The sequence below is a fragment of the Crocuta crocuta genome, unplaced genomic scaffold, assembly GCF_008692635.1.
Source record: "Crocuta crocuta isolate KB4526 unplaced genomic scaffold, BGI_CrCroc_1.0 scaffold188, whole genome shotgun sequence".
Lineage (NCBI taxonomy): Eukaryota > Metazoa > Chordata > Mammalia > Carnivora > Hyaenidae > Crocuta > Crocuta crocuta.
In genome coordinates this window covers 3,169,322-3,195,022 of record NW_027532599.1, presented here as the reverse complement: position 1 = coordinate 3,195,022, position 25,701 = coordinate 3,169,322, and the positions used below count along the sequence as shown (strand labels likewise).

Here is a 25,701-nt window from a genome sequence, read left to right as displayed (position 1 = left end):
GAAAGTTTTCTGTATTTTCACAGTCAGTGCTTATTTTTTTTTTAAATTGAGGTATAACTGACATATAACGTTATATTAGTTTCAGGTGTACAATGTAATAATTTTTTTCTTAGGACAAGAACCTTGTAAGATCTACTCTCTCAGTAACTTTCAAATATGCAATACAATAGTTTAACTATAGTCCAGGCTGTACATTACATTTCCATGACTTATAACTGGAAATTTGTACCTTTTGTCAGTCTCTGCTTTCTTATTTCCTTTTTACCTCTCGTGACCCAGTTACTATTCTTTCTGCCACACTTCTCCACAGAAATTACACTTTTCACAGGTGACCAAAGGCCTTTTTCTCGTAAGATACATGGTCCATTTTCATCCTCACTTTATGTGAGCTGTCAGTCACTTTGTACACATTTGATCATTTCATCTTAAAAAAAACACCTTCTTCATTTGTATTTTGAGATGATCCACTCTCTACTCTCAATGGATTCCTTTTACTTCTCTGAAAATTGATTTTCAGAATCTTTTTTAACTTTTCTTTGTCCCCACCTGTAAATGTTGCAATGCCCTAGGTATTGGTCTTCTGTGCTCTCCTCCCAAGGACAATGCAGTCAACAACCACATTCGTATACCTTGCCTCACCTCACCCTTGAGCTGTCATTTCAGCTCATATAACTAACAGGTTATTGGATAGTTCCTCTCAGATGAATAATAGTCGCAGAAAGCCAAACCTGTCCAAAAGAGAATTTTATTTTTCTCCCCAAATTCATTCTTCTCTAGCTTATATGACACTTCCATTTGCCCAGTTTCTTTGGCCAAAAAACATCAGAAGTCATTCTTGAATCTGCTGATTCATTCGCTTGCGGTATTTAATCCATCCTTAGTCCTGCTCTTCTCACCTTCGAAACATATGTGTCCCCCAGCGGGTCTCAGTCCTTGAAGACCATCCTTGGCAAAGCCACCATCCCCCTTCTCCCTGAATCACACAGACAGCTTCATATCTGGATTCATGGTTTCCGTCTTGTCTGTCACTCTCTTGTGACTTGCCCAGACTTCTCTCCAAACAATAGACAGATAGACAGTGTGATATTTTTAAAACGTAAAACAGATTATGTTATTGCTCTGCTCAGAACCCTGCAGGGACTTCAGACAAACTCGTCCTTTGGCAGAACATATGTGAAATCATGTAACCTGGACAATTTACCTGTGATCCCCACCCCTTACCCCCCCCCAACTCTGTGGGTGGTTTTCCATTGTAGCAGCCTCCTTGTCTCCTTCCCAGGGCTATTTTAATTCCTGTTCTTCCTGCAAAGCATAGGAAGCACTTCCCTGTGGTGTTCCCATGGCTGCCTCTGTATCTCATTCAGAACACAACTCAAATCCTACTTTAAAGAAGTCTTTCTTGGCCACCTAGTTGAAGCAGTCCATCCCCCCCAACTCATCAGTCTATTGCTTAACCATTTATATATATTTTTTAACTTTTTAATTTAAATTCCAATTAGTTAACATACAGTATAATATTAGTTTCAGGTATACAACATAGTGATACACTAGTTCCATAGGGCACCCAGCGCTTATCACAGCATGTACCCTCCTTAATCTCCATCACCTATTCAACCCATTCCCCACCCCCACCCACCTCCCCTCTGGTAACCATCAGTTTGTTCTCTATAATTGAGTTTGTTTCTTGGTTTGCCTATCTCTTTTTTTCCCTTTTTCATTGGTTTGGTTTCTTAAATTCCACTTATGAATGAAATCATATGGTATTTGTCTTTGGCTAACTTATTTGTCTTAGCATAATGCTCTCTAGCTCCATCTGTGTCATTGCAAATGGCACAATATCATTACTTTTCATGGCTGAATAATACTCCATTGCATATTATACCACTTCTACTTTATCCATTCAGCAGTCCATCCCGTATGCAACCCATTAGTCTATCATTTACCCATTTTTTTTAAATTTTTTAAATTTATTTCTAGGGGAGAGAGAGAGAGACAGCGTGAGCAGGGGAGGGTCAGAGAGAGAGGGAGATACAGACTCTGAAATAGGCTCCAGGCTCCGAGCTGGCAGTCAGCACAGAGCCCGACGCGGGGCTCGAACCCAGAACCGCGAGATCACGACCCAAGCGAAAGTCGGACGCCCAACCGACTAAGCCACCCAGGCACCCCTATCACTTACCCATTTTTGACTGAATAGCATTCACTAAAGCATAATAGTAATATATTTAATATTATATTTTTAATTTCCTCTGCTAGCATGTAAGCATTAACATTTTTTAAAATGTTTTATTTATTTTTGAGAGAGAAATAGAAACAGTGTGAACAGGAGAGGGTTAGAGAGAGAAGGCGACACAGAATCCGAAGCAGGCTCCAGGCACTGAGCTAGCTGTCTGCACAGAGCCCGATGCGGGGCTCAAACCCACAAACTGTGAGATCATGACCTGAGCTGAAGTCGGACGCTTAACCGACTGAGCCACCCAGGTGCCCCAAGCATTTAAAAAAAAAGGTTCATCATCTCTCAGAATGTATTCCCATCTCTTAGAATGACACCCTACAAATATGGTGCTGCATCTATTGATCACTACTGTAATCTGTCGCTAAACAAGGACTAAAATGCATAACGTTGACTTCCAGTCCTGAGAACTTTCAAAACTAACGTGTTTCCACACCTGTAAGGGAGGAAGAGATAGGAAGGAGTGAAAAGGGAAAAGAGAATGGAAGGAAGGAAGGAAAGTAAAAGGGAAGAAGAGAGGGAGTAAGGAAATGAAGGGAAGAAAGAAGAAAGGGAGGGAGGAAAAAAGAAAGGTGAGAGGAATAAAGAGGGGAAATAATTGGTTGTCTTTGTCCATTTTCAGTCTCTCCGCATTCCTGACAACAAGACAGCTCAGTTTGGAGGAATTAGTCCACAATTCTGCGTTGGTTTTCCTTTTCTCATTTGATTGCATTGGCCCTCGGCCTCATTCTAGTGGTTTTACATGCAAGACTGGCTTTTTATGCAGATTTCATGTATCTAAATATTTGTCAGTTTGGCCTACAAGTTGCATTTTTTTCTAAGAGTCCGGAGTTAAATGATTTTAAATGGCCCCATACAGTAAATTTAATTAGTGATTACGAGTCAGATTGAAATGCAGAAGCTCCCTCTGGTGGCCTAATTTGCAGGTACTCAAACCTAGCAACACAGAATTAGGATCCCGCTTACGAGATCTAGAAATGTTACTCTGCTTACCTTATCCTGCCCCTCCTCCTCTTCCTCTTCTTTCTTCTCTTTTAATTTTAGCTACAAAATAATCAGTGTGGCAACCTTTATGATGATAGCTACTGAAATCTATGCAGGGAGGCAACTTCTGGAAAATTAAAAGGAAAGACAAGGAAAAGTCAGCCACCCAAGGACATTCTTGGACTCCAAGGAGACACTTCCAGAAGGGCCTTATTTACTCTTTGCCGGCTCTAGAGTTAACATCTCTCTACCTTTGCAAAGTGAAAATAATAGGTGTTTTCTTCAGTATTCAGCTTCAACACTGTTTTGTTTGCTTTTTCCCAGGAACTGGGCACCTTGTACAAATTTAGAATTCTCCTTATGGATAACTTATATTTAAGTTATATTTAAGTACTGGTTTTTAGAGTCTTAATAATTTATAACGTACTATAAATATTCCTTGTTGCAATACCAGAATGTACTAGTGTTTTAAAAAGGGTATAATGGCTATAACTTTTATACTTTTTCCACAGCTGACTTCTGGAATTATTTATACTTTGAACTTCAAAGTAGCATGCATGTTATAAAGATGGTGATTGCTCCATAGTTATAGAGTATAATATTCTATAAGCACTTATTTTTTTACTTCTATTAATACAAACGTAGGAAAATCTTCTATAATACCAGCACCATGCCATAATTCTAATCCTCATGAAGTTGATATTTCTCACCAAAAGCAACTTTGGATGGGAAAACATCTAGCTTACTAATGGAAATTGTCAGAAAAATAGAATGTATTTTATAAATGGCTCTATTAAGTTCAATTTTGCTGAAATTCATCTCAGATCATATGATTTCACTATGTTATTACCCTTGCATAATTAATATTGTTTACTTATTCTTTGTGTAATTACATTTATTTAAAGGTTTATCAACATTGGGGCGCCTGGGTGGCTCAGTCAGTTAAGTGTCTGACTTTGGCTCAGGTCGTGATCTAAGCTCTGTGAGTTGAAGTCCCACACCAGGCTCTGTGCTGACAGCTCAGAGCCTAGATACTCCTTTGGATTCTGTGTCCTTCTTCTATCTCTGCTCCTCACCCAACTCGTGCTCTGTCTCTCTCTCTCTCTCTCTCTCAAAAAATAAACATTAAAAATTTTAAAATAAACACAAATTTGAAGTTGAAAAAACTATTTATCAACATTAATTCAGCATATTTTTATACTTTTCATTGAAGTATATGTTGCATTATATTGAAAAATATACTAAGAAGACATTTTGTGTGGAGTCTACCTGATTCAAAGATTGAGTTCATCAATTATATTATGATTTATGGGGACACTGTCATGTATCAATAGGATAAAAGACATATACTTTAAAAAAATTTCATGTTTATTTGTTTTTGAGAGAAAGGGACAGCGCAAGCAGGGGAGGGGCAGAGAGAGAGGGAGACACAGAATCTGAAAACAGGCTCCAGGCTCTGAGCTGTCAGCACCGAGCCTAAAGCAAGGCTTGAACTCACAAACCTGGAGATCATGACCTGAGCTGAAGTCAGACATTTAACCGACTGATACACCCAGGCAAGGCACCCCATGACTACTTCTATCAAAATATAATGACACATGAAGGAAATGAGCTGATAATTTAAGGAAAATTAGACAAGATTTTTATGTTTTAAGAGTTTTATGTATCTACATGCTCCTTTTATTAATTGCATGTAATTACCATCATTTCATTACATGTTCAAAGCAGATGTAAGCTACAACAAAGACTATGATGTTCACAATAATTTATTTGTGTAGTCATTAAAAGGTATGTTATTTGATCAAGCCTGATTTTGACACTATATTTACAGTTCTGCAGAAAAAAATATATATGGAGAGATTTATTGTGAGCAGTTGGCACATGTGATTCTGGAGGCTGAAAAATCCCATGATCTGCTGTTTGCTGTGTGGAGACCCAGAAGAGCCATATGATTCAGTCTGTGCCTAAAGGCCAGAGAAGCAGAGAAGCTGATGGTTCGAATCCCAGTCTGAGGGCAGGAGAAGATGAGATGACACATTTCCAGTTTATTGCATGAGGCAGGGAAAAAGAGATGAATTCCTTCCTCATCTGTTTTTGTTCTCTGCAGGGCCTCAGTAGATTGTATGATGCCCACTCACATTGGAGAAGGTGATCTACTTTACAGAGTCCACAGACTTAAATGCTAGTTTCATCTGGAAATACTGTCACAGACATGCCCAGAAATAATGTGTAACCTTGGCACCCTGTGGCCAGTAAAGGTGACACACACTATTAGCCATCGTAGGCATTCAATATGCAGTAATATCACAGTTAAAACCAATATTGATCAATTGCATCCAACGTGGAAAACACATAAGGTGGTATTAACATTTTAATATCTTTTAAAAGTTATTTTCAATACCAAAATAACACTTATTTACAAAAATATTTTAATGTGCAATTAAAAGAACTAAATGTCGATCAGAGAGTTTTTTATTTCATCCATGATTTTAAGAGCAACTGCAGATCACTAGCAGTATGAAAAGCCTTTTTATATTGAAAAAATGATTTTTAGAGAAAATATTGAGTATTCATAAATCCAAGGACATTTAATACATGTCAATTGTGACATTTTTAATGAAATCTGACGGAACTTTGCTTTTCCAATTCTGTTAATCAGGTATTTGATCAAAGCAAAATTATTTTGCTGTGGTAGTCTGGAGATCAGGAAGTTACTGGCTATTCTTTGGAATGTAAGCTGGACTTTTGTGGAAGAGAAGAAAGTATTATGTTACTGTCTCACTAAGTTGGAACTTGGGGAGTGTATCAAGAGAAGACTTCTTTGGAGCATTTGAGTGGCTTGGTTGAGTGTCTGATTTCAGCTCAGGTTATGATCTCACAGTTTGTGGGTTTGAACCCCATTTCAGGCTCCGTGCTTACAGCTCAGATTCTGTGTCTCCCGCTCTCTCTGCTCCTCCCTGTTCATGCTCTGTCTCTCTCTCTCTCTCTCTCAAAAATGAATAAACATTAGAAAAAAGAGGACTTCTTTTTTATAAGTTCAATTATTCTAGTTTTCCTCCTAAAATCAGTCAGAAATCAAATTATCTAATATCCTTACATTTCTCCCCACCTCCATTAGTTTGCTGGGTCTTAAAGGAAATAACTGCCATGTTTCCCCTCATCTATTTCCACATACAAAGGGAAAACGGGCTTCTCTGGTTTATTCATATATCTAGATCATTTTCAACCCAAATTATTTTATTCACGTAGGACACTTAGGAACCAGGTCTTATATGATATGAGTCCCTCACAGTAGATAGGAATATGTGAATAACAAGGCCACTAAGAAGTATAAAGAAGTGATTCTATAGTCGTATAGACTCACCCAATAACTAGATGTAATCTTAGCAAAGTTACATTCCTGCTTTGGGGTTCAGTTTTCTCACCTATAGATTAAGGTTGAATACCTTCTTTGTTTTTCTTTTTAAGTTTATTTATTTTGAGAAAGAGAGCATTAGTAGGGTAGGGTAGTGGCAGAGAGAGAGGAGAGAGAGGATCCCAAGTAGGCTCCACCCTTTCGGTGCAGAGCCGGATGGAAGGCTTGAACTCATAAACCACTAGGCCTGAGCCAAAACCAAGTACTGGCTGCTTAACCGACTGAGCCACCCAGGCGCCCCAACGTTGGAGACCTTCTAAACCACCACCAGCTCTGTTAGTCTAGAGTCCTCCCACCCTCCCTGTCTCCTCTCCTCCCCTTCCCTCCTTCCTTTTAATCCTTTTCACTCTCTTTTTCAGTCCCTTTTCTTTCTCGTCTTCCCCTCCCCACCAACCCCATATTTTCAGAGTTGTTTTTCTCCTTCCAGAAGATTTTCTTTCTGAGCTTCTTGGCATTCTATATGCATTTTGTCATTTCATCCATTTTCATGGTGTTAACTATTGGCGCGATGCAGGTGATTCTACTCATTAACTTTCCTTTTATCTCCAATACATCATTTAGAGCTACCTTTTAGAATTACTCCAAATCAGTTTTAAATGAGAATTTATCTCCTGCTCTAAAGAACAGAGAAGCCAAAACCATACGCTTATTCTACCTTCTAACTTGTACACACAGGTCTTTTGGTTTTTGCCCTGATTAACAGATTTAAAACTGCTAAGAGCTTTACGTTTCCTTGCTTTTTTGCCTCTTTTAGTGATGGAACATCTACCTTTGCTTTATCCTCTGAAAAGATGGCTTAGTAAACACTCGCAGTACCTTCATGTTCATTGCTTTTTTTTTGTTATAATTTTTTTAATATTTTTGTTTATTTTTGAGAGAGAGACAATGTGAGCAGGGGAGGGTCAGAGAGAGAGGGAAACACAGAATCCAAAGACAGGCTCCAGGCTCTGAGCTGTCAGCACAGAGCCTGATGTGGGGCTAAAACCCACAAATCGTGAGATCATGACCTGAGTGAAAGCCAGATGCTTAACCGACTGAGCCACTCAGGCACCCCGGTGGCTTTTCAACTAGTGATGATCTATACATTTTTCTCCTCAATTATTATTATTAAACATTTTTAAAGACCATTGCAAAAGAAATAGAGTGTCTGCTTATGGAAATCAACTGAAAATGAACAATGTAAATTGTTCTTTAAACAGATTTCTGAGGAGCTCCTGGGTGGCTTAGTCGCTTGATCATCTGACTCTTGATTTTGGCTCAGATCATGATCCCAGGGTTAGGGGATGGAGCACCGCATCAGGCTTTGCACTGAGCATGGAGTCTGCTTAAGATCCATTCTCTCTCTCTCTCTCCTCCTCTCCCTCCTTCCCTCCCTCCCTCCTTCCCTGCCCCCCTCTCCCTCACTCACGATTGCTGTCTCTGAAATAAATAGAAAAATAAATAAATAGCTTTTTGAGATTATTAACTACAAGTTTTGGCAATTTGATGAATTTGAGTAAGACTGAGTGGGCAAAAAGGGAGGCTTTAGGAGAAGCTGTCCTTCTGCAAGCAAGGCCAGATCATAGTGAGAATGGGAAGGTTTATATGGTGACAAGTACTAAAAGAAGTACTTGCTCAGGGTGGGAGAAGTGACATGGGTTAGGGGCAGCTAAAAGGGGCATTTCAAAGTGAGATGGCAACTTGAAGATCAGCGGGAAGCCAGAGAAGGAACTTAAAGCAAGAGTAGGTAAGCGTTAAGAAGGGAAACAATTCTTTCTGAGACACTTCAGACTGATTACAGGGGAGAACCTTACAGAGCAAGGAGGGGAATAAGGAGGAAATGGCAGTGTAAGTCACAGATGAAAAATAGCCCCAAGTAAATGTGAAGGACTTTTCAATAGCAAGAAGGTATTGAAATGGGCCACCCAAATCGGCTTACCCCAAGGGGGTTAAGGTGACAGGCTAATGTGCTCGTAACAGATGGCCTTCCATTGCCTTTCAATAAGGCGTGAAGTGGAGCTCCCTGGAGGGATAGCTGTAGTGGGTAGAGAGTGGACAAATAGAAGGGCTTTGAAATTTATTTGTATTTGTTGGAATCTGCTACATGTGCCTGTACCTTTGGATACAATCAAAGATAACATAAGTCTATGGCTTGTACACTTTCTTTTGTATTTGTAAAAAAAAAAAAAGAATTATAAGAATCACGATGGGAATAAAGATCTTGTGAGGCTAGTATTTTCAGCTTTCCATCTACCTGTCTAAGAAATATGTTCAATAGCAGATATGGCTTTAAGTCCAACATGGGAGGAGCAGGGTGAAATAAGATTTCCCTTAACTTATAACGACACAGTGGTTTTATTTTTTCAAGTTTCAAGGACAGGACGAGAAAGCTGAGATTCCTAAGAGTTTCATAACTTGTCCAGAGCTCTATGGCAAGTCACACTAGATCACGATAGCAGTCCATTTCTTTTTTACTGTGCTCTTTATTTCAAATATTCTTCAGTCTCATTAAACATTCTCACTCAATATTTCCACCATTAACTTATATTGTCTTCCCTTGATTCTTGTTACTAGGAATTGTTGACAATGAAGATACTTTTTTTCCCCATTTTTTAAAAAATATTTTCACACTGCATGATCACTATCTTTCAGCATCTTGGAAATTCACTTTGACTCTTTTAGAACCTTGCTTGGCCTTACACGTCCCTAACTTCTCACTGTTGGTCATTTGCCAAGCCTGTTGAGTTTTTAAAAAACAGATTTCATTTTTTTTAGAGCAGTTTTAAGTTCACATCAAAACTGAGTCAGAAGGCACAGATTCCTTATATATCCTCTGTCCCTGTCATGCATAGCCTACCCCATTATCAACATCCTATATCAGAGTCAGACATTTTTTGGAACTGATGAACCTAAACTAACACATAATTATCACCCAGTCTATAGGTTACATTACGATTCACACTTAGTGTTGCATATTTTATATGTTTGGATGAATTTATAATGACACGTATCTACCCTAGCATCACACACAGTAATTTCACCATCCCAAACATCCTCTGTCTTCAACCACCTTATCCCTATATTATCTCTGATCTCTGACAACCACTAAGAATTTTACTGCTCCATACTTTTGCCTCTTCTATAGTGTCATAAATTTGGAATCACACAACTTGGCTTATACAAGCCTTGCCATAATCATAAGCCTTGTCAGATTGACTTATTTTACTTAGTAATATGCATTTGTGTTCCCTCCATGTCTTTTCATGGTCTAATAGCTCATTTGTTTTTAGGGTTGAGTAATATTGCACTAACTGAATGCACCACGGTTTTACCCATTCACCTGATGAATGAAGGACATCTCAGTTGCTTCCAAGTTTTGGCAATTATAAATAAAGCTGCCATAAACATTCATGTGCAGGTTTTTGTATGGACATATGTTTTAAACTCCTATGGATAATTTTCATTATGTAAGAAACCATGAAATTGTCTACGAAGCTGCCTGTACCATTCTTCATTCCCATCAGCAATAAATAACAGTTCTTACTGCTCTATATCTTCTATACCCATTGGTGTTGTCAGTGTTCTGGTTTTGGCCTTGTTGATTTTACATGAATTCTCACTAATTCATGAATCTTTCTCTTCATGAACACAGTCACTACTACAGTTCAAAATAACTTTTTCCCCCCTCAGACTACTTCAGGAGTCTATTAACCGTTTACCTGCCCCGAGGCACCTGGGTGGCTCAGTCAGTAGAACATTTGACTCTTGGTTTCAGCTCAGGTCCTGATCTCACGGTTCGTGGGTTTGGGCCCTGTGCCGGGCTCTGTGGCAAAAATAAAGAGCGTGCACGGAATGATGTTGAGTGCAGAACTTCCTTAGGTTTCTCCTTTAGGAGAAAATTCAGTTTTTTATCTTTTTTCTCTTCTAATCTCTAATACATTTTCTCTGCAAAAATTTGAAATAAAATAAATACGGGTTAAATAAACAAATTAGTGCATAATTCCTTTAATACTCATTGCATGGAAAATTAAAGAAATTGATAAATTTAATGGAACTTGGGAATAATTCCCTCTAATTTCTTCATCTTATGTATAAGAGAATCAAATTCAAAGAGGTTCTGCTACTGTTTTCAAGACTTCAGTACTTAAGATGGAAAAAATAGGACAAGAACCAAAGTCTCCTGATTCTTAGGCAATTTTTTTTATATATTTGCAATTATACTACTTTACCTCCTTAAGTATATAACGTATTACGTGAGTCTTTCTTATGCTCTACATGGTATATGTCCAATTAATTACTTAATTTCTCAGTGATAATTATGTAAATTATACGAAGATCTTTGCTAGATAAGTTTTTCAATGACTCTCTCATTTGAGTAATTATTTTAGAAAAACAACTATACTAACACTCTCAAAATATAGGAAGAAGATGTAGAACTATTACCAAATGAAATATTTATACAAACGTATTCATTATTATTTTAAGAGAGGACCTTAAGGTGTTCTTGGGTGGCTCATTTGATGGGTGATTCACTCTTGATTTTGACTCAGGTCATGATCCCAGGGTCGTGGGATCGAGCCCCATGTCGGGGCTTCACACTGAACATGGAGCCTTAGGATTCTCAATCTCTCTCTCCCTCTCCTCCTCTCTACTGCTTGTACTCTCTCGCTCTAAAATAATTATGAAAAAAGGACCTTAAGAAGAAAACTACTCTTAGAACTCATTTAGAAAACAGACTGCATATTTTTTTTAACATTTATTATTGAGAAACAGAGAGAGACAGAGCATGAACATAGGAGGGGCAGAGAGAGGTGGAGACACAGAATCCGAAGCAGGCTCCAGGCTCTTAGTTGTCAGTACAGAACCCGATGTAAGGCTCAGTGAGATCATGACCTGAGCCAAAGTCAGACGCTCAACAGACTGAGCCATCCAGGTGCCCCCAGGCTACATATTTAATAGCAAATTATTTTATTTAAAATTTCAAAACTATTATGTGATTTGCCATCAGTTGAATATAAACCATAAAATACCTATTTTGGTTAAGTAGTCTTATTTATAAAAGCAGGCAAGTTTATTAATATAGTTCTCTGATTGATTCTGCATATATGTGTGCTTCATGTACTTTGCATATTATATATGTGCATAGCATCAATTAATCATGGTTGCCATTTTATGCAATTAATTTAATTTCCCCTTTTGAAAATGAGCAAATATTTTTTGTCTTAAACGTTAATACTGAAGTATAAGTAAGAACATTACATTGCTTTGAACTCTAGCAAATATTACTTTCTCAGGTAGGATGGAGGATGGTTTCTAACTGTCTTTTACTATTTTCTCTTTGAAAGGTCAGTAAGATTTGTGGCCGTCCAATCAGAGCACCTACACAAAGCCCCCATTGTTCGTTTGAGGGAAGCAAAGAGAAGCATGGGATGAAGATCTCTCCAAGAAATGGTGAAGAGACACTTGCCAACAGAAGAAAGTAAGACATTTGTTTTACAACCAGAAAGAGAAAAGAAAGTAAGCCATTCATTTTCAACAGAATAGATTGTATTCAATTAAGTAGAAGGAAATACACTATTGAAGAAAAAAGATCACCATTAATTACTTTTAAAACTCATAGGTTGCTCCTATCCAATTAATTAGGAAGATAAGTGCAACCGGGAGACCAATAAAACTTTTTGTGATAAGGGACATTTGCTATAAAACAATATGGCGGGCAATAGGCACATACGGTCATTGTGTACTTAAAATGTGGCTAGCGCACAGTGTTGTAGTTGTACAGCAGACCTCTAGGACTTAACAAATTTCACTTAACTGAAACTTTATGCCCATTAGTTAATACTTTTCTATTTCCCACTCCCTGTGGTCAACAATACTGTATTGTACCCTTAAAATTTTGTTAAGAAGGTAGATCTTACCACAATAAAAAAATAGTTTAAAATATGGCTAGTGTGACTGAGAATTACATTTTTAATTTTAAATGATTTTAGCCTTAATTCCGCATATAGCTAGTGGCTACTATATAGGGTGATGCAAGACAGAAAAAGCATTCACATAAATTATGAAATCTGTATTACTGTTTATTAAGCAAGTATTAAAAAACAGTTGGAGAAGAAGTTTCTATACCTTTTATCTGGAATGCTGAAAATGGTTATATGTTGATTCAACATGATAAGCATTGAGTGGCTTGCTTGTATAACTCACATTTCTACCACTGCTCCTGTCATTATTTCACATGTTAAATTAAAGCCTTTATCTATATCTCTTTGCTTGATAATTCAGTCAGACTGAAAGACTCTTAATCAAAAGAAAATATTATTTTATTTATTTTTGCATTCTCTTGGCCAGTGTATGTCCCGGCAAATACTAGCTTCTTGGTGGGGGTTTTTGAAAAGAACTGAAATCCAGAATTCTAGATTAATTCATTTATTAATTCAAATAGTTATTTCTGATAATACCTTATGGCAACTTCGACATTTTAATCGCTTTACTCTCTAGAATGTAAACTCTGTTTCTTTCCTTTTGGGACAGTGCTCTTAATTGCCTCACTCTTTTTCTCAGATGGACTATAATTTGGAATAAAGATCTGGTCTTTTGCTGGCGATTTGCTGCAGTTCAAAAGAATTAGCACTTTGCATATAAAGTAGCTGTTCTTTTTTCTTCTAAACATCTATAGTGATCAGCAGTCTTTTCTTGAATTTGAGAAATTAATGTGCTTTGGCTAGTGTATAACATATAGTGGCTAGGTATAGTGTGGAGTGATTCACCTAACAAAACCTAGCTAAGGAAGATCTTTAACTTTTTAAAGGTCATGTCTGTTTCACCATTAAAACAACTCAGTTGTTGCAAAGACAAAACAAAACCCAATACGAGTGAAATATCTCAGGAATAATGAGAGGCTCATGTGAATGGAAAGTTTTATAAGTATCTATTCAGGCCATTGAATAGACTTCCTTGTTACCAACCTTGCAAACTCATGTATTTGTGTATCCGTAACCAACCAGTCACCACTAGCCATTGCCATGAATCAGAGTAGGTCCATCATAGACAAGTATCATGCTGCACAAAGTGAATAACCAGAGGTATTGGACATGAGCTCATTTCAGCAATTCATTTCAAAAATGTTTTTTTATTTTTGAAAGAGAGAGCATACACATGTGCAGGGGAGGGGCAGAGACAGAGGGAGAGAGAATCCCAAGCAGACTTCGTGCTCTGAGGCCGGTCCCCAACACGGGGCTCAGTCTTATGAACCATGAGATCATAACCATAGCCAAAATCAAGAGCTGGTTGTTGGGGCACTAGGTGGCTCAGTTGGTTAAGTGTCCAACTTCGGCTCAGGTCATGATCTCATAGTCCCTGAGTTTGAGCCCCATGTCAGGCTCTGTGCTCCCAGCTCAAAGCCTGGAGCCTGCTTCGGATTCTATTTCTCTCTCTCTTTCTCTGCCACTCCCCTACTTGTGTTCTGTCTTTCTTCTCTCTCTCTCTCTCTCTCTCTCCTCTCTCTCTCTCTCTCAAAAATAAACATTGAAATTTTTTTTTAAAAAGTCAGATGCTTAACTCACTGAAACACCCAGGTACCTTTAAGTGATTCATTTTTACACATTTTTTATTGTCACTTCTAAATGGAATTTAATTACTACTTCAGTATACTTCTGCTTAATACTTAATATATTGTGCAGACCTATGCATAAACTACACCTGAACTTTATCTTTCCATATCCATAACTTAGACCTGAGTTTTATTTATCCTTCAGCACTGGTCATCCCCCATGAGGTCATAAATTTCAACTGAAATAACCAGAGAAGTGTAGCAGGTCCTAGTGAATCTGAGCTACTTTGTGTTCATCTTGTGGTTTTTTTACCCACTTGAGCCTGATTTTCAATAAATCACTTCCCCTGGGTATCACGTTGCTCCTATACAAGATTGACTTCATAGCCTGGTAAAGCAAATAGCACTTAGTTCATGATGGGCATCTCAGGTTTCAGTGTCACTTGCTAGCTCATGGTCATGTGTGTAGTTTCTATCAGAGCCCAGTTGGAAAACCAACCAACCCAACCAACCAACCAACCAAACAAGCAAACAAAACAGTCTTTACCAAAAGAAGGAATGACAAATCCAATATCCTTGATGTCTATACTATAATTCTTCTAGTGGGACTTTCCAGAGTTTCTTCATTTGCCACTGGTACTTTAGGCACCATTGAATAGATAAGCTGGGTCATCTAGACTGAATGTCCGAACAGTTTGCAAAATACCAAGCTACAGACTTTTCTTTCTCATACAAAATCTCCTTGGGGCTACTCTACAAATGGGCTATAGCAACACAGTCAAGTGTGTATTATGTTTTCTCTAATATTCAAAAGGACCCAAAAAGCATTGTGCCTCTTCCTAAGTGCTAGGTCATCATAAGGCAGAAATTCACCTTTTACATTAGAATATCCCAGTAAGATCCGGATGACTAGACATTTAGAACCCCTGCTGAATTGTCAAGCATTTGAAATGTCAATATTTTTCCCCACCAGAGGCATGAACATGTTCACTAAGGCAACTAGGTGATGTGGTTTTATTTAAACAAAATCAATATTTTATTATCAGCATGGTGCCCTGTAGGATGTCCAAATGATCAAGGCTCCTGTCTGACATGGGGTAGGAGAATTGCCCTGAGGTCTAACAGTGAAGACATCCTTACCAGCTGAAAGCGAAATATTTCTAATTGTCCTTACTAATTGGTAAAGAGATAAAAGCCTTTGCCAAATTGTTAGCTAGATAGCAGGTGGCAGTACATGTTTTGATTTGCTCTGACAGATACCACATACAAAGGAGGATATAATTGGAGTCACCCTCTGACTCAGGTTATGATAATCCAAACATTCTCCAATCCCATCTCAGTGTGTATAGAACAGCCAAACAAGTGAGGTGAATATTGAATAGACTGATTTGGACAAAGATATGTTTATAATGCTATATATGGCTACTTTTCTGAACTCTATTCTAATGGTTAGGCTGTTGATAGGATTACGTTCTCTATGTGAACAATCACATGGTACATTGGTACCACCATTCTTGCAAGAAGCTAGCTGTACCTTGTAAAACTCATACACTCTATGCACTTGTCTACCTTACCTTAGCATGTATCCCTAGAAACTCTCGCTCATATTTGCAAGGAGAATTCTTGAATATCTGTGGTAGCTGAAATTTAGAGGCAAGTTATCTGTCCATGACAAGAAACATGGAAGAAGAAAATATATTACTTTGGAATACTGTGAGTCAGAAGGATAGAATGCATTTTCATGCGTCAAAAAAAATCATTGTGATTAAAGAGAAAATATATTAAATAGAATGAGAATAACAGTACAAACACCATTTTTATAAATTAAAACAAATATATAAAAATTTGTATATAGTTTTCAAGGAGAGGATATGGCAAAGTACTTATATTAGAATGGATATTAATAGAAAAACAGAAAAAGGGCTGAGGGATGAAGAAAAATAATGAAATAAATATTCTATTTCAAGTATAAGTTATGACAGTATAACAGGGATTGAGGACTATGTTTAACTCTCTGTATCTGGGAAAATATGTGTGTGTTTGTGTGTGCATAGATATAAATCAATATACGTATATACATTATTTTAAAGTTTAGATGAAAAGTGTTTTTTAAATTATATTTCCCTAGTATAAACCATAGTTAATACTCTTTCAGTCAAAATTTTCACATGAACTAATGATATTCAATTTTTAAATAGCTTTTTTTTGCTATTTATATGCTAAGCATAGATAGTTTTTCATTACGGGGTACAGTAGATACAGTATTATCCAGATAGAGATAAAACATAATTTGCTGAAAAGACTGATTGACTGAGGACTTTCTGCTGTAACTTACATATTAATTAGAACAAAATGAAAGTTTATTGTAAAAAAAAAAGTAGATACAAAAAAAGTGAGTTCTCAGCCTATCCAAATCATTGACAAACACTGTTTTATGCAGTTCATGAAAAGGTTAAAAAAGAACATTTTCTGAGTTACCTTTTATAACTTGGCACTGTATCTATGACAGTTTTTCTTAGGTTTTCTTTATTTACTTTGGGCAATTCCCATGAGAACATCTATAACATATATTATCTATATCTATATATCTATAGATATTTAGATATAGATATCTATATTATCTATAAATTTAAACCAATTTAAAACTAGAACAAATAAAAAAACACACAAGAGTTTCTGTAACTTAATATAATTGCTCTAGTTGCTGAAAAATAGGAATAGTAAAATGCATCTGTTGTTTTGCCAATGTAAATGAAGATAAAAACTGTTCTATGGTTAATTTAAAATATGTTTTTACATATAAAGAAATCATAGTTTTTAAAAAATCGTATTGTCATAGTTTATTTTAGACTTAGTATCTTTAGTGGTACATCTTATAAAAAACTGTTGTCCAAAGCTTGCTTATTTATTTATTTATCTTAGTACTCTCTGTACCCAATATGGGGCCCAAACTCACAAAACTGAGATCAAGAGTCTCATGCTTTTCCAACTGAGCCAGACAGGTGCCCCAAAATTTGTTGTTTAAATATACAAACTTGTTGTTTAAAATTATGTTAGATTTATGGCACCCTGACAAAAAAGATTTCCAGATTTTTTAACAGAGTTTAATTTATGTAGTTTTCCATTATTCAAGCAATTATTTTGAGGTTGTAGTGATATAACTATTGTTGACATAAATAATTTGACCAGTTAGATTTTTTTTAACTACCCAACAGTATTTATTAAGTGATAATTAATTACTTTCTTTTTTCTTTTTCAATTAGGACGTGTAGTCTATTTTTTACAGGGATATACAGGATTCTGAAGTAGTTTAGGCTGCCATCCTGTTCTTTGTTTTCTCTTTACCTCATGTTTTTTATTCTTTATTTCTCTTCTCTTGACTTCCTTTTGACTTTAACAGGTATTTAGTATTTTCTAAGATCTTCATGGTTTTTTATTTGCATTATTTTATTATTCTTCTAATGGTTACCCTAGAGATTACAATATGCATTTTTAATTTTTACTATCTACTTTAAATTAGAACTTTTACCACTTCATTGAACAATATGAGGACTTTAAAATAATTACACTCCATTACCCTCTTCCTATCTTCCATTACTCTATTCCTAGCAAACATCTTACTTCTAACAACATTTTAACATCTTCCAAGATATTATTGTTATTGTTGCTTTTAAATAGTCAATATTCCTTGTGATAACCCAGATTTTATCCTTTATGGTGCTTTTTTTTTTTTAGTTCCATGTGTCTATCTAGAATCATTTTGCTTTAAGCTTAGTATATTTTTCATTGCTTATTACTGGTGATAAATTCTCTCAGCTTTTGTTTGAACACACCTTCATTTCTGAGGAATATTTTACTAGGCCTAGAATTCTAGTAACATTCTAAAATTTTACTAGGCCTAGAATTACTGGCCTAGAATGTATATTTTTTAAAATATACATGTCCATAATTGAGCTCATGACATGACACTGTAAGTCGTATGGGAGGCTTAATGGAAATGTTTCATAGGAGAGGTAATTATGGTCGTGGAGGCTGCTGATGCCCTACTCACATCCCTTTACCTGGCCATTTTATCTGCCTCCTGGCTGCTCTCTCCTGGTTGCTCATAATGTACAGCTGCCTTTTTCTCTGGGGAATTGCCCTTAACAAATTGGAGGCATATATATTCATCTCTTACTATTTAACAAGTCATTCCAAAATGAAGTAGCTTAAAGCAACAACTATTTACTAACCAATTTTCTGTGGGTCAGGAATTTGGGAGCAGCTGAGCTATAGGGTTTTAGCTTAGGGTTTCTTTTTGGCGATGATTTCTTAGGGTGATTGCTACCAAGGCCAGGTGAGGCTGCAATCCTATGAAGGCTTGAGTGGGACTCGCTGTCATCTTCCAAGGCAGGAGACCTCACTTTCTCATCACAATGACTTCTTGAGTTTTCTCACCCTGTAGCTGACTTTCCTCAGGGCAAATAATCTGAAAGAGAGAAAGGTAGAAGCTGCAATGTTTTTATGATCTAGCCTTGGCAGCCCCACTCTGCCATTCCTGCAGTATCCTACACGTTACACAGGTCAGTTGCATTGTGTGTGGAGGACAACGAACACCATCTCATCCACCTGAAAGAGGGGGCTAGCTTCCCACCTTCCTCACCCCTTTGGCAGAGGCTTGTAAGCAGGGCCTGACACAGAGGGATAAAAGGCTTGCCCTTACTCAACGTGACAGGGCCAGATAGGTGATGCAATCTATGCTTCCACACTCCCTGTGCAAGCTGGCCGGAGCTGTGACTACATCCCAACTTACCTTCTATCTGCTTACTCTATCCTACTTCTCTTACCACCTTTCTCTTAAGAATGCAACCTTGATGATGGGGCGCCTGGGTGGCTCAGTCGGTTGAGCGTCCAACTTAAGCTCAGGTCATGATCTCATGGTTTGTGGGTTTGAGCCCCACATCGGGCTCTGTGCTGATAGCTAGCTCAGGGACTGGAGTCTGCTCCGGATTCTGTGTCTCCCTCTCTCTATGACCCTCCCCTGCTCATGCTGTCTCTATCTCTCTCTCAAAAATAAATAAAATATTAAAAAAAAAAAAGACTGATACCTTGATGAATCATCTGCATACAAATTCCTGCCTCCAGGATTGTTTCTAGGGAATCTGACCTAGAGATGTCTGAAAAAGTACCTAAGAAAGATACAGAATAAGTGTAAACTTAGGCAAAAGTATAGTATCTTATCCGAAATACAGATATTTCTCTCTAAATTCCCAAGTTTGTAATTGTTTTGTCTGTTTTCTTTCTCCCCCTTCCTCCCCTATATTCATTTTAATAAAAGAACTCTTCTGTTTAATACCCAGTCTTTTCCTGGCTTTATTTCTAACATTCTAACATCCAATCAGTCCTCGGATCTACAGCCACACTAAGCTTGAAGTATAGAGTATGTCAGTCTTTTAGCTTGGAAGGAAGGAAGCTAAACCATAGCTATGGATTCCTTTGATTATATTTGGGATATGTGATTGTACTTGTTCAACCTCCCCTGTCTTTTCTGTTTATGTGGAATGCTAATAATGAGCTCATTGGAGACTTGGAGTTATTGAACCGCACCAGTTACAAAGGTCTCTGAAAGCTGGGAAAGTCAAGGAAGAGCTAACATTCCTTTAAATGTCTAGAAAAGCATCACTATTTAGTCTTTTTGGGCAGAAACCAAATCAGCACAACTGTAAAGGACACTGCACTTATGTAACTGTCTAAACCAGCCCAGGCAGAGTGATTTCCCGGTGGCGGTTCCTGCTCTCTGCTTGATTTCTTGAAGTTAGCTGGTAAGAATAAGCTATTAGCAAGTTTAAATCGGTGATAATTAGCGGTACATTATTATTTCAAAGTGGTGTGGCTGTGCCAATTAAGTGGGTAATTAGGAAAACCCCAGGACAATAAATTAAGACAGAGTCTCAACACCAGTGTCCCATCTGTTCTACAGCAAGCATTCCAATTAGCCAAACCTCTCATTTAAGAATGCACCAATTAAGGGGATGGGCTGTATGCATGGCTGTGCATTGGGGGAATAGACTATCCAAGATGCTTAGTAAAAATAAGATATTTTTGGCATAAGAGGAGATATTCATGTGAAGGTGGGGAAAGGAGAATTTTTGGAAGTACTGGATTTTTACTGTTTAAGACAAAATACAATTTAAATTGTTTTATGAGCTTCTGTTTTTCTCAATTTTTCTCTTCAGAACGTAATGGAAGCTTGTATTATCGGGCAGCTCCATTTCATTCTAATGTGTTTATGAAATCTTGACTTGCATAGGAATTTTATCACTTGAACATTAACAGTTTATTTATTTATTTATGGAGAATAGGAACTCAAAAGGACTTGAAATTGCTTAGGGGAAAGAGGGGAATGAGTCACGGCACATTCTGTTTCAGGATGTGTCTGTCCATGAAAGCCAATTAATTGTTACCCTGTACATTGCAGAAGAACACAGTAGAGTGACTGAAATAATTAATTAAGCATAGGAAAAACTTTTAAACATATTCTGAATGAAGAACACGATACTATTTAGAATTATTTGCCAAGGTACTTAGGATAAGTCGATATCACATAGGGTCAGTTAGCTTAAAACACACGAGTTTATAGCTATTTAGTCAAACCTTATTTAGCCCTATATTTTATTAATGAAACCAAAATTAATTAATGTTTAAAATTCTTGATGCATGTGTGTCTGCGTGTATGTGTTTATATGGTTAAATCACTATTGACATACTGAGCTTAATGATGAATTGTGTGTATATAAACTCAGCGGATGAAAATATCCATAGGTCAGGAAGAAGTCAACTCTGAGAAAAAGCTAATATCATTTATAGGACTAGGGAAAGCAATTTCCAACCTATTTCCTAAAAGGAAGTGAGTGCTTCTTTGAGGTGCCATTATTATTTATTACCTGTAAGTTTAATTTACTAAAATAAAAGTCATGTTCCCTTCAATGAGAGCATTTCTGGTTAATTTAAAACAGTGCTTAGTGAGTGGTGGGTGTGAGGGCACCCAGGCCAAGCCAGGGCTTTGGGTTAGGGGGCAAGAGACCAGGCCAGAGCAGGACCGAGGAAACATGAGCTACACGAGGCAGGCCAGCATCAACTCACATGAATAATGAAAAGCAGGACCCCAGGGGGTCAAAAACCAGGCACACAGGAAGAAGGAATGCCAGAAGGCAGAACAAACATGTGGCAAAAGTTTAGGCTGGTGGTGCTTAACCTTTGTGGGTCACATATCCCACTGAGAATCTGATAAAAACTTCCCAGAGAAAGAAAGTTCGTAAACAAACACATGAAAAATTTTGTTGTACTGAAAAGCAGTTTTTTCCAGCTAATACTAATATTAAAAATAAAGCCTTTAAAAATGAGATTTAATCTTCCCTTTTTAGATGTTCCCTTTTTAGATGGAAAAATTAATGACCACCAGATACATTCCTGATGTATCTGAAACTAAATCCAAACGATTAAACTAACATAAAGCGGTCTTCTTACTGAAAGGTATGGAGTACCAGTGGTGGCTGGCCTTAGATGTGGCTATGTGGGCATGCTATCCAACAGACACTCTTTTCATTTTGATGGCAGAAATTATGGAAAATTCTAGAAAGCAGATTTGCATAGCTATCACTGACGGCAATTAAAACTCTTATAACTTGCTTGTTTAGATGAAGGTCGTTTTATATCAGGGAAGATGAGATGTATTCTAAACCCTTCAAAGTTACATCGATGGCCCGTAATACTTTCATCCTCAAGTTAATTTGTCTGTCATATTGAAGCTCTCAACTTCAAGTTCATGTGAGTAGAAATATATCTCCTGAAGTTTTTCACTACACAAAGAATAAGAAATATATACATTTTTTTTCTCAGCCAGGGGAAGAAGGATCCTTAAATCGGACAGTTTTCAAACTGATTCTCTAAAAACCTTCCATTTCCCAGTAGCAGCTTTGCCAAATGAGCTAAGAGCTTCTCAGTAGTGTTTATAATTGAGACTGTAGGGTTACCCCATTTATATGGTCAAAATATCCCCCAACCAAGAAAATCAAACTGTGAATGAAATCCTCTCTGCCTACTATTCCTGAAAATGTTTTCTGTCTTTTTTTTTCTTTTTACAAAAAGTGAATCTCCTATCCTTTTTCTTTGGGAAAGCCAGTAAATGTATGCAGAGTTGAAAAGAATTGCAAATTCAGCTCCCATTTTTTTCCACTCAGTTTTTGAAGAGGTGAAGAAGGTTGAAAGTCATGTCATACTGAAATTGATCATTTTTATAGGAGTGTATAAAAACTGTCTCAGAATTTTTAGCAGAATCTATGGGGCCTAACTCAGGATGATGAGGGAGGATCGTTTCTTTTACTAAACTAGCAAAATTAATTGTATGTGGAAGTATCATGGGTGCTCAGTCTATAGCGAGGGTACTAAGCACTTTCTTCCACTTTGTTTCACATAACAAAAACCATTGCCACCGGTTTAAATCTATCAGTGGCATTGGAAGTGTCTTTTTTAATGTTTTTTTTTTTTTCCTGAGAGAGAGAGAGAAAGAGAGAGAGTGTCAGCAAGAGAGGGTCAGAAAGAGAGAGAGAGAGATACAGAATCTGAAGCAGGCTCCAGGCTCTGAGCTAGCTGTCAGCACAGAGCCAGATGCGGGGCTTGAACCCATGAACCTTGAGGTCATGACCTGAGCCGAAGTCGGATGCTTAACTGACTGAGCCACCCAGGTCCCCCTGGAAGTGTCTGGATGATGCATCTAGCTAATAGAAGAAAATGGGGAACAGGATTTTTATATTTTTATCCTGTTGCATATTTAAGGGAAATGAAAAGCTGCCAATTCCTCCACAATTAACCTCAAAATAGGAGAAATGTATTTCTAGGGTAGATTATATCATTTGATGGATGTACTGGTTTTTTTTTTTTAATCTTTTTTTTTTTTTTTTTGGTTTTATTTTCCATCTTTACTATAAGACACACCATTTCCAAGGAACATCATGATCTCTAGAATCATATGTGGAATCTCTTCCTTGGAAGTACAACTGAAGAAAGTTCCAGGGTAGTTTCAGAATGATTCTTTTTATTTAGGCCCATATTTTAGAGTTATAGACTTTCACTTCAAGGGTTTTTTTTTTTTCCCCAAAAAATATGCTTCATTCTGTTTTATGACTTTGAAGATCAACAGGTCTAAGGTGCTCCTTTTACTGGGTTGGTTTCAGCCTCCTTCAGCAAGAATCTTGTTAGACATGGGCACTGCGACTTTGGGGTTCTGCAAATTGAGTAAACTCCAAGGATTTATAACCTTCATTGTATTTAGTTTATCTACATTTTCCAGCATGAGCTAAGCCTTATATAAACAAACCGATGTATGAATAATCATGATGGAAAGATGTATTATTATAATTCCCTTCGCATGGACAATATTTTAGATATCATACTTGAGCAAAGATAATTTTACATTATTCAGCTCTGGTCAGTAATATTCTATGCCACCCAAAATAATACTTGGGTTACATGTAACCTTCAAGAGCAATTTTTTTTCTAGAGCATTACTAGAATAATAGGAATAAAATTGAATATGAAGATATCACATTTTCTCTGAACTCTTTTAATTATAGGTTTTCTGACCCTAAAGCCCATCCTTATGGCCAGAGTTCAGGAACATAAGTATTTGCACTGAGAATTAAACAGTAACCAAAGATGCCAGCAAGAACAGTTTACCAGACATATATTGGCAATGACCAAGAATAGATGATAGAAATCACAAAATGGAGAAAAAGTAGACTAGAAGGAATAAGGAAGAAGTCCACTTATTGACAGACTCTTAAAGGGAAAGTTTTTTTTTTTTTAATTCGTTTTCTGCTAATGCTGAGAGTGGAAAATATTATACAGAATATGTTCTCATATCTTCTAAGTCATGGAGTTTATAGTTAAAATGTCAGTAACCACAGAAAATACTTTACTGCAAAAGAGAGTAATGTTCAAGATTTGACTTAAAATACTGAATATCAAAATATAGTTAATTACTCAGTAATGATTCTTAGTATGAATGAAGTTTGCTAGAATCGTTAGATTTGCAAATATTTGATTGAATCTTCTTGTTGTTCTTGACCCAATCATGTCCTAGACAGTTTTTTCTATTGAAAAACTAATAGCATGTCTCCTGAAACTAGCATAACTAAACAAATAATTACATATATTTTTTAAATGAACAAAAATTATGAGGTAGGAAAAGTTATGTTTCCTCTCTTTTGGACCGGACGGTCAGTTTCCTCAATACTATCTGATTTGTTTAGATATTGGACATGTGGTCTTGTGTTTATTTTAATAATGAGTTAAGATCTTTGTTTAAAGTCCTTTTTAATGGAGAACAGTCAGCTTTCTGAGGTACATTTTTACAACATGGGAAAAGGAGATGAGAGTTAGTTTTGAAAACCGAGTTTTGACATCAGGTTTAAATCACTCTTTTTAAAGGAGGATGCTTTCAGAAAAGGTGCTTTTTACTGGGGCATTAAATGGCAATGTGTTGGGTTTGGAGAGTTACTGAGAAGTGAGGAATGGAGGTGTCTGTACTAATTGTATAGATGGCTATGAATGTTCAGCTCAGAGCTAGTATAAAATCACCACTAGGAGTGTGAAACATAGAGCACAGGTCAAGAAGAATCCTCTGCAGAGGACATTTATGGATATTAGCATGTCCCCAGGGTTCTTTTCTGTTTCTCCTTCCCATTCCTCTCCCCACCCGGGCCCCGTGCTCCCCAGCCCACTGCCCGTCTTAACCCCTTCAGCTTTGTTGAGAAAGCACAGTAAATCTTCTAAGGAAGGGAAGTCATGGTGTGTGAACAAGAAGACTTCCTATGAGGAGGAAGAAACCTGGAATCATTTAGTCAGGAAAAAAAAAAAAAAATTCTTCTCTTTTGAGAATGGTGTGGATCATTCAGTCCCAGCTTCCAGAATGACCAGTATGTTCAGGTGGGGTTCAGAGAATATACTTTATGAGTTACTCTTTTAGGAAAAATACTCTTTTCTTTTTAATCAAATATGAGTGCAAAGCTCTTGTAACACATTCATGTTTGTGATAAATGGTGCCTCAAACTGCATAGCTTTTTAGCGTCCTATTGACTGTCTCCACCCGCTCTCCATGCATTGCAAAGTGTATGGAGAGAGACCGGGAAACTAGATTTCACTTCTCCCTCTAGCTAATTTGACTGTATAAATTTAATGACTTTCAAGCATTTGTACAAGAACTGGTACTGCCATAGATTAGAAATCTAAATATTTTTCTATTTTAAAGATTATAAAAATATTTTGTCAAGTGGAATGACTTTGTTGAGGATAAGATAAATGTATTAAATATAAATTCAGAAATGCAAGAGAAAATAGTTCTTATCTGGGAACATGCAATTACGTATTTCCTCTGCTGAGCCAGAGACTGACATTTTAAATGTCTGCTGTTTGACAACTGTGGTCAGACATTTCTACAGAGTTGAGCCTGCTCATTAGTGCCACATTAACCTTAACTTTGCCTCAGGCCATTAACTAGCAAACTGC

At 37.0% G+C, this 25,701-nt stretch overlaps 1 protein-coding gene across 1 annotated transcript in view; it reads left to right on the top strand.

The window, feature by feature from the left end:
• GPC5 (glypican 5) overlaps nucleotides 1–25,701 on the top strand; it is a 1,368,124-nt gene that overhangs the window by 253,172 nt on the left and 1,089,251 nt on the right. The window contains exon 4 of the mRNA XM_077780101.1: nucleotides 11,954–12,087. Within this exon, the coding sequence (XP_077636227.1) occupies nucleotides 11,954–12,087 (134 nt within the window). The remainder of the gene's footprint in view (nucleotides 1–11,953; nucleotides 12,088–25,701) is intronic.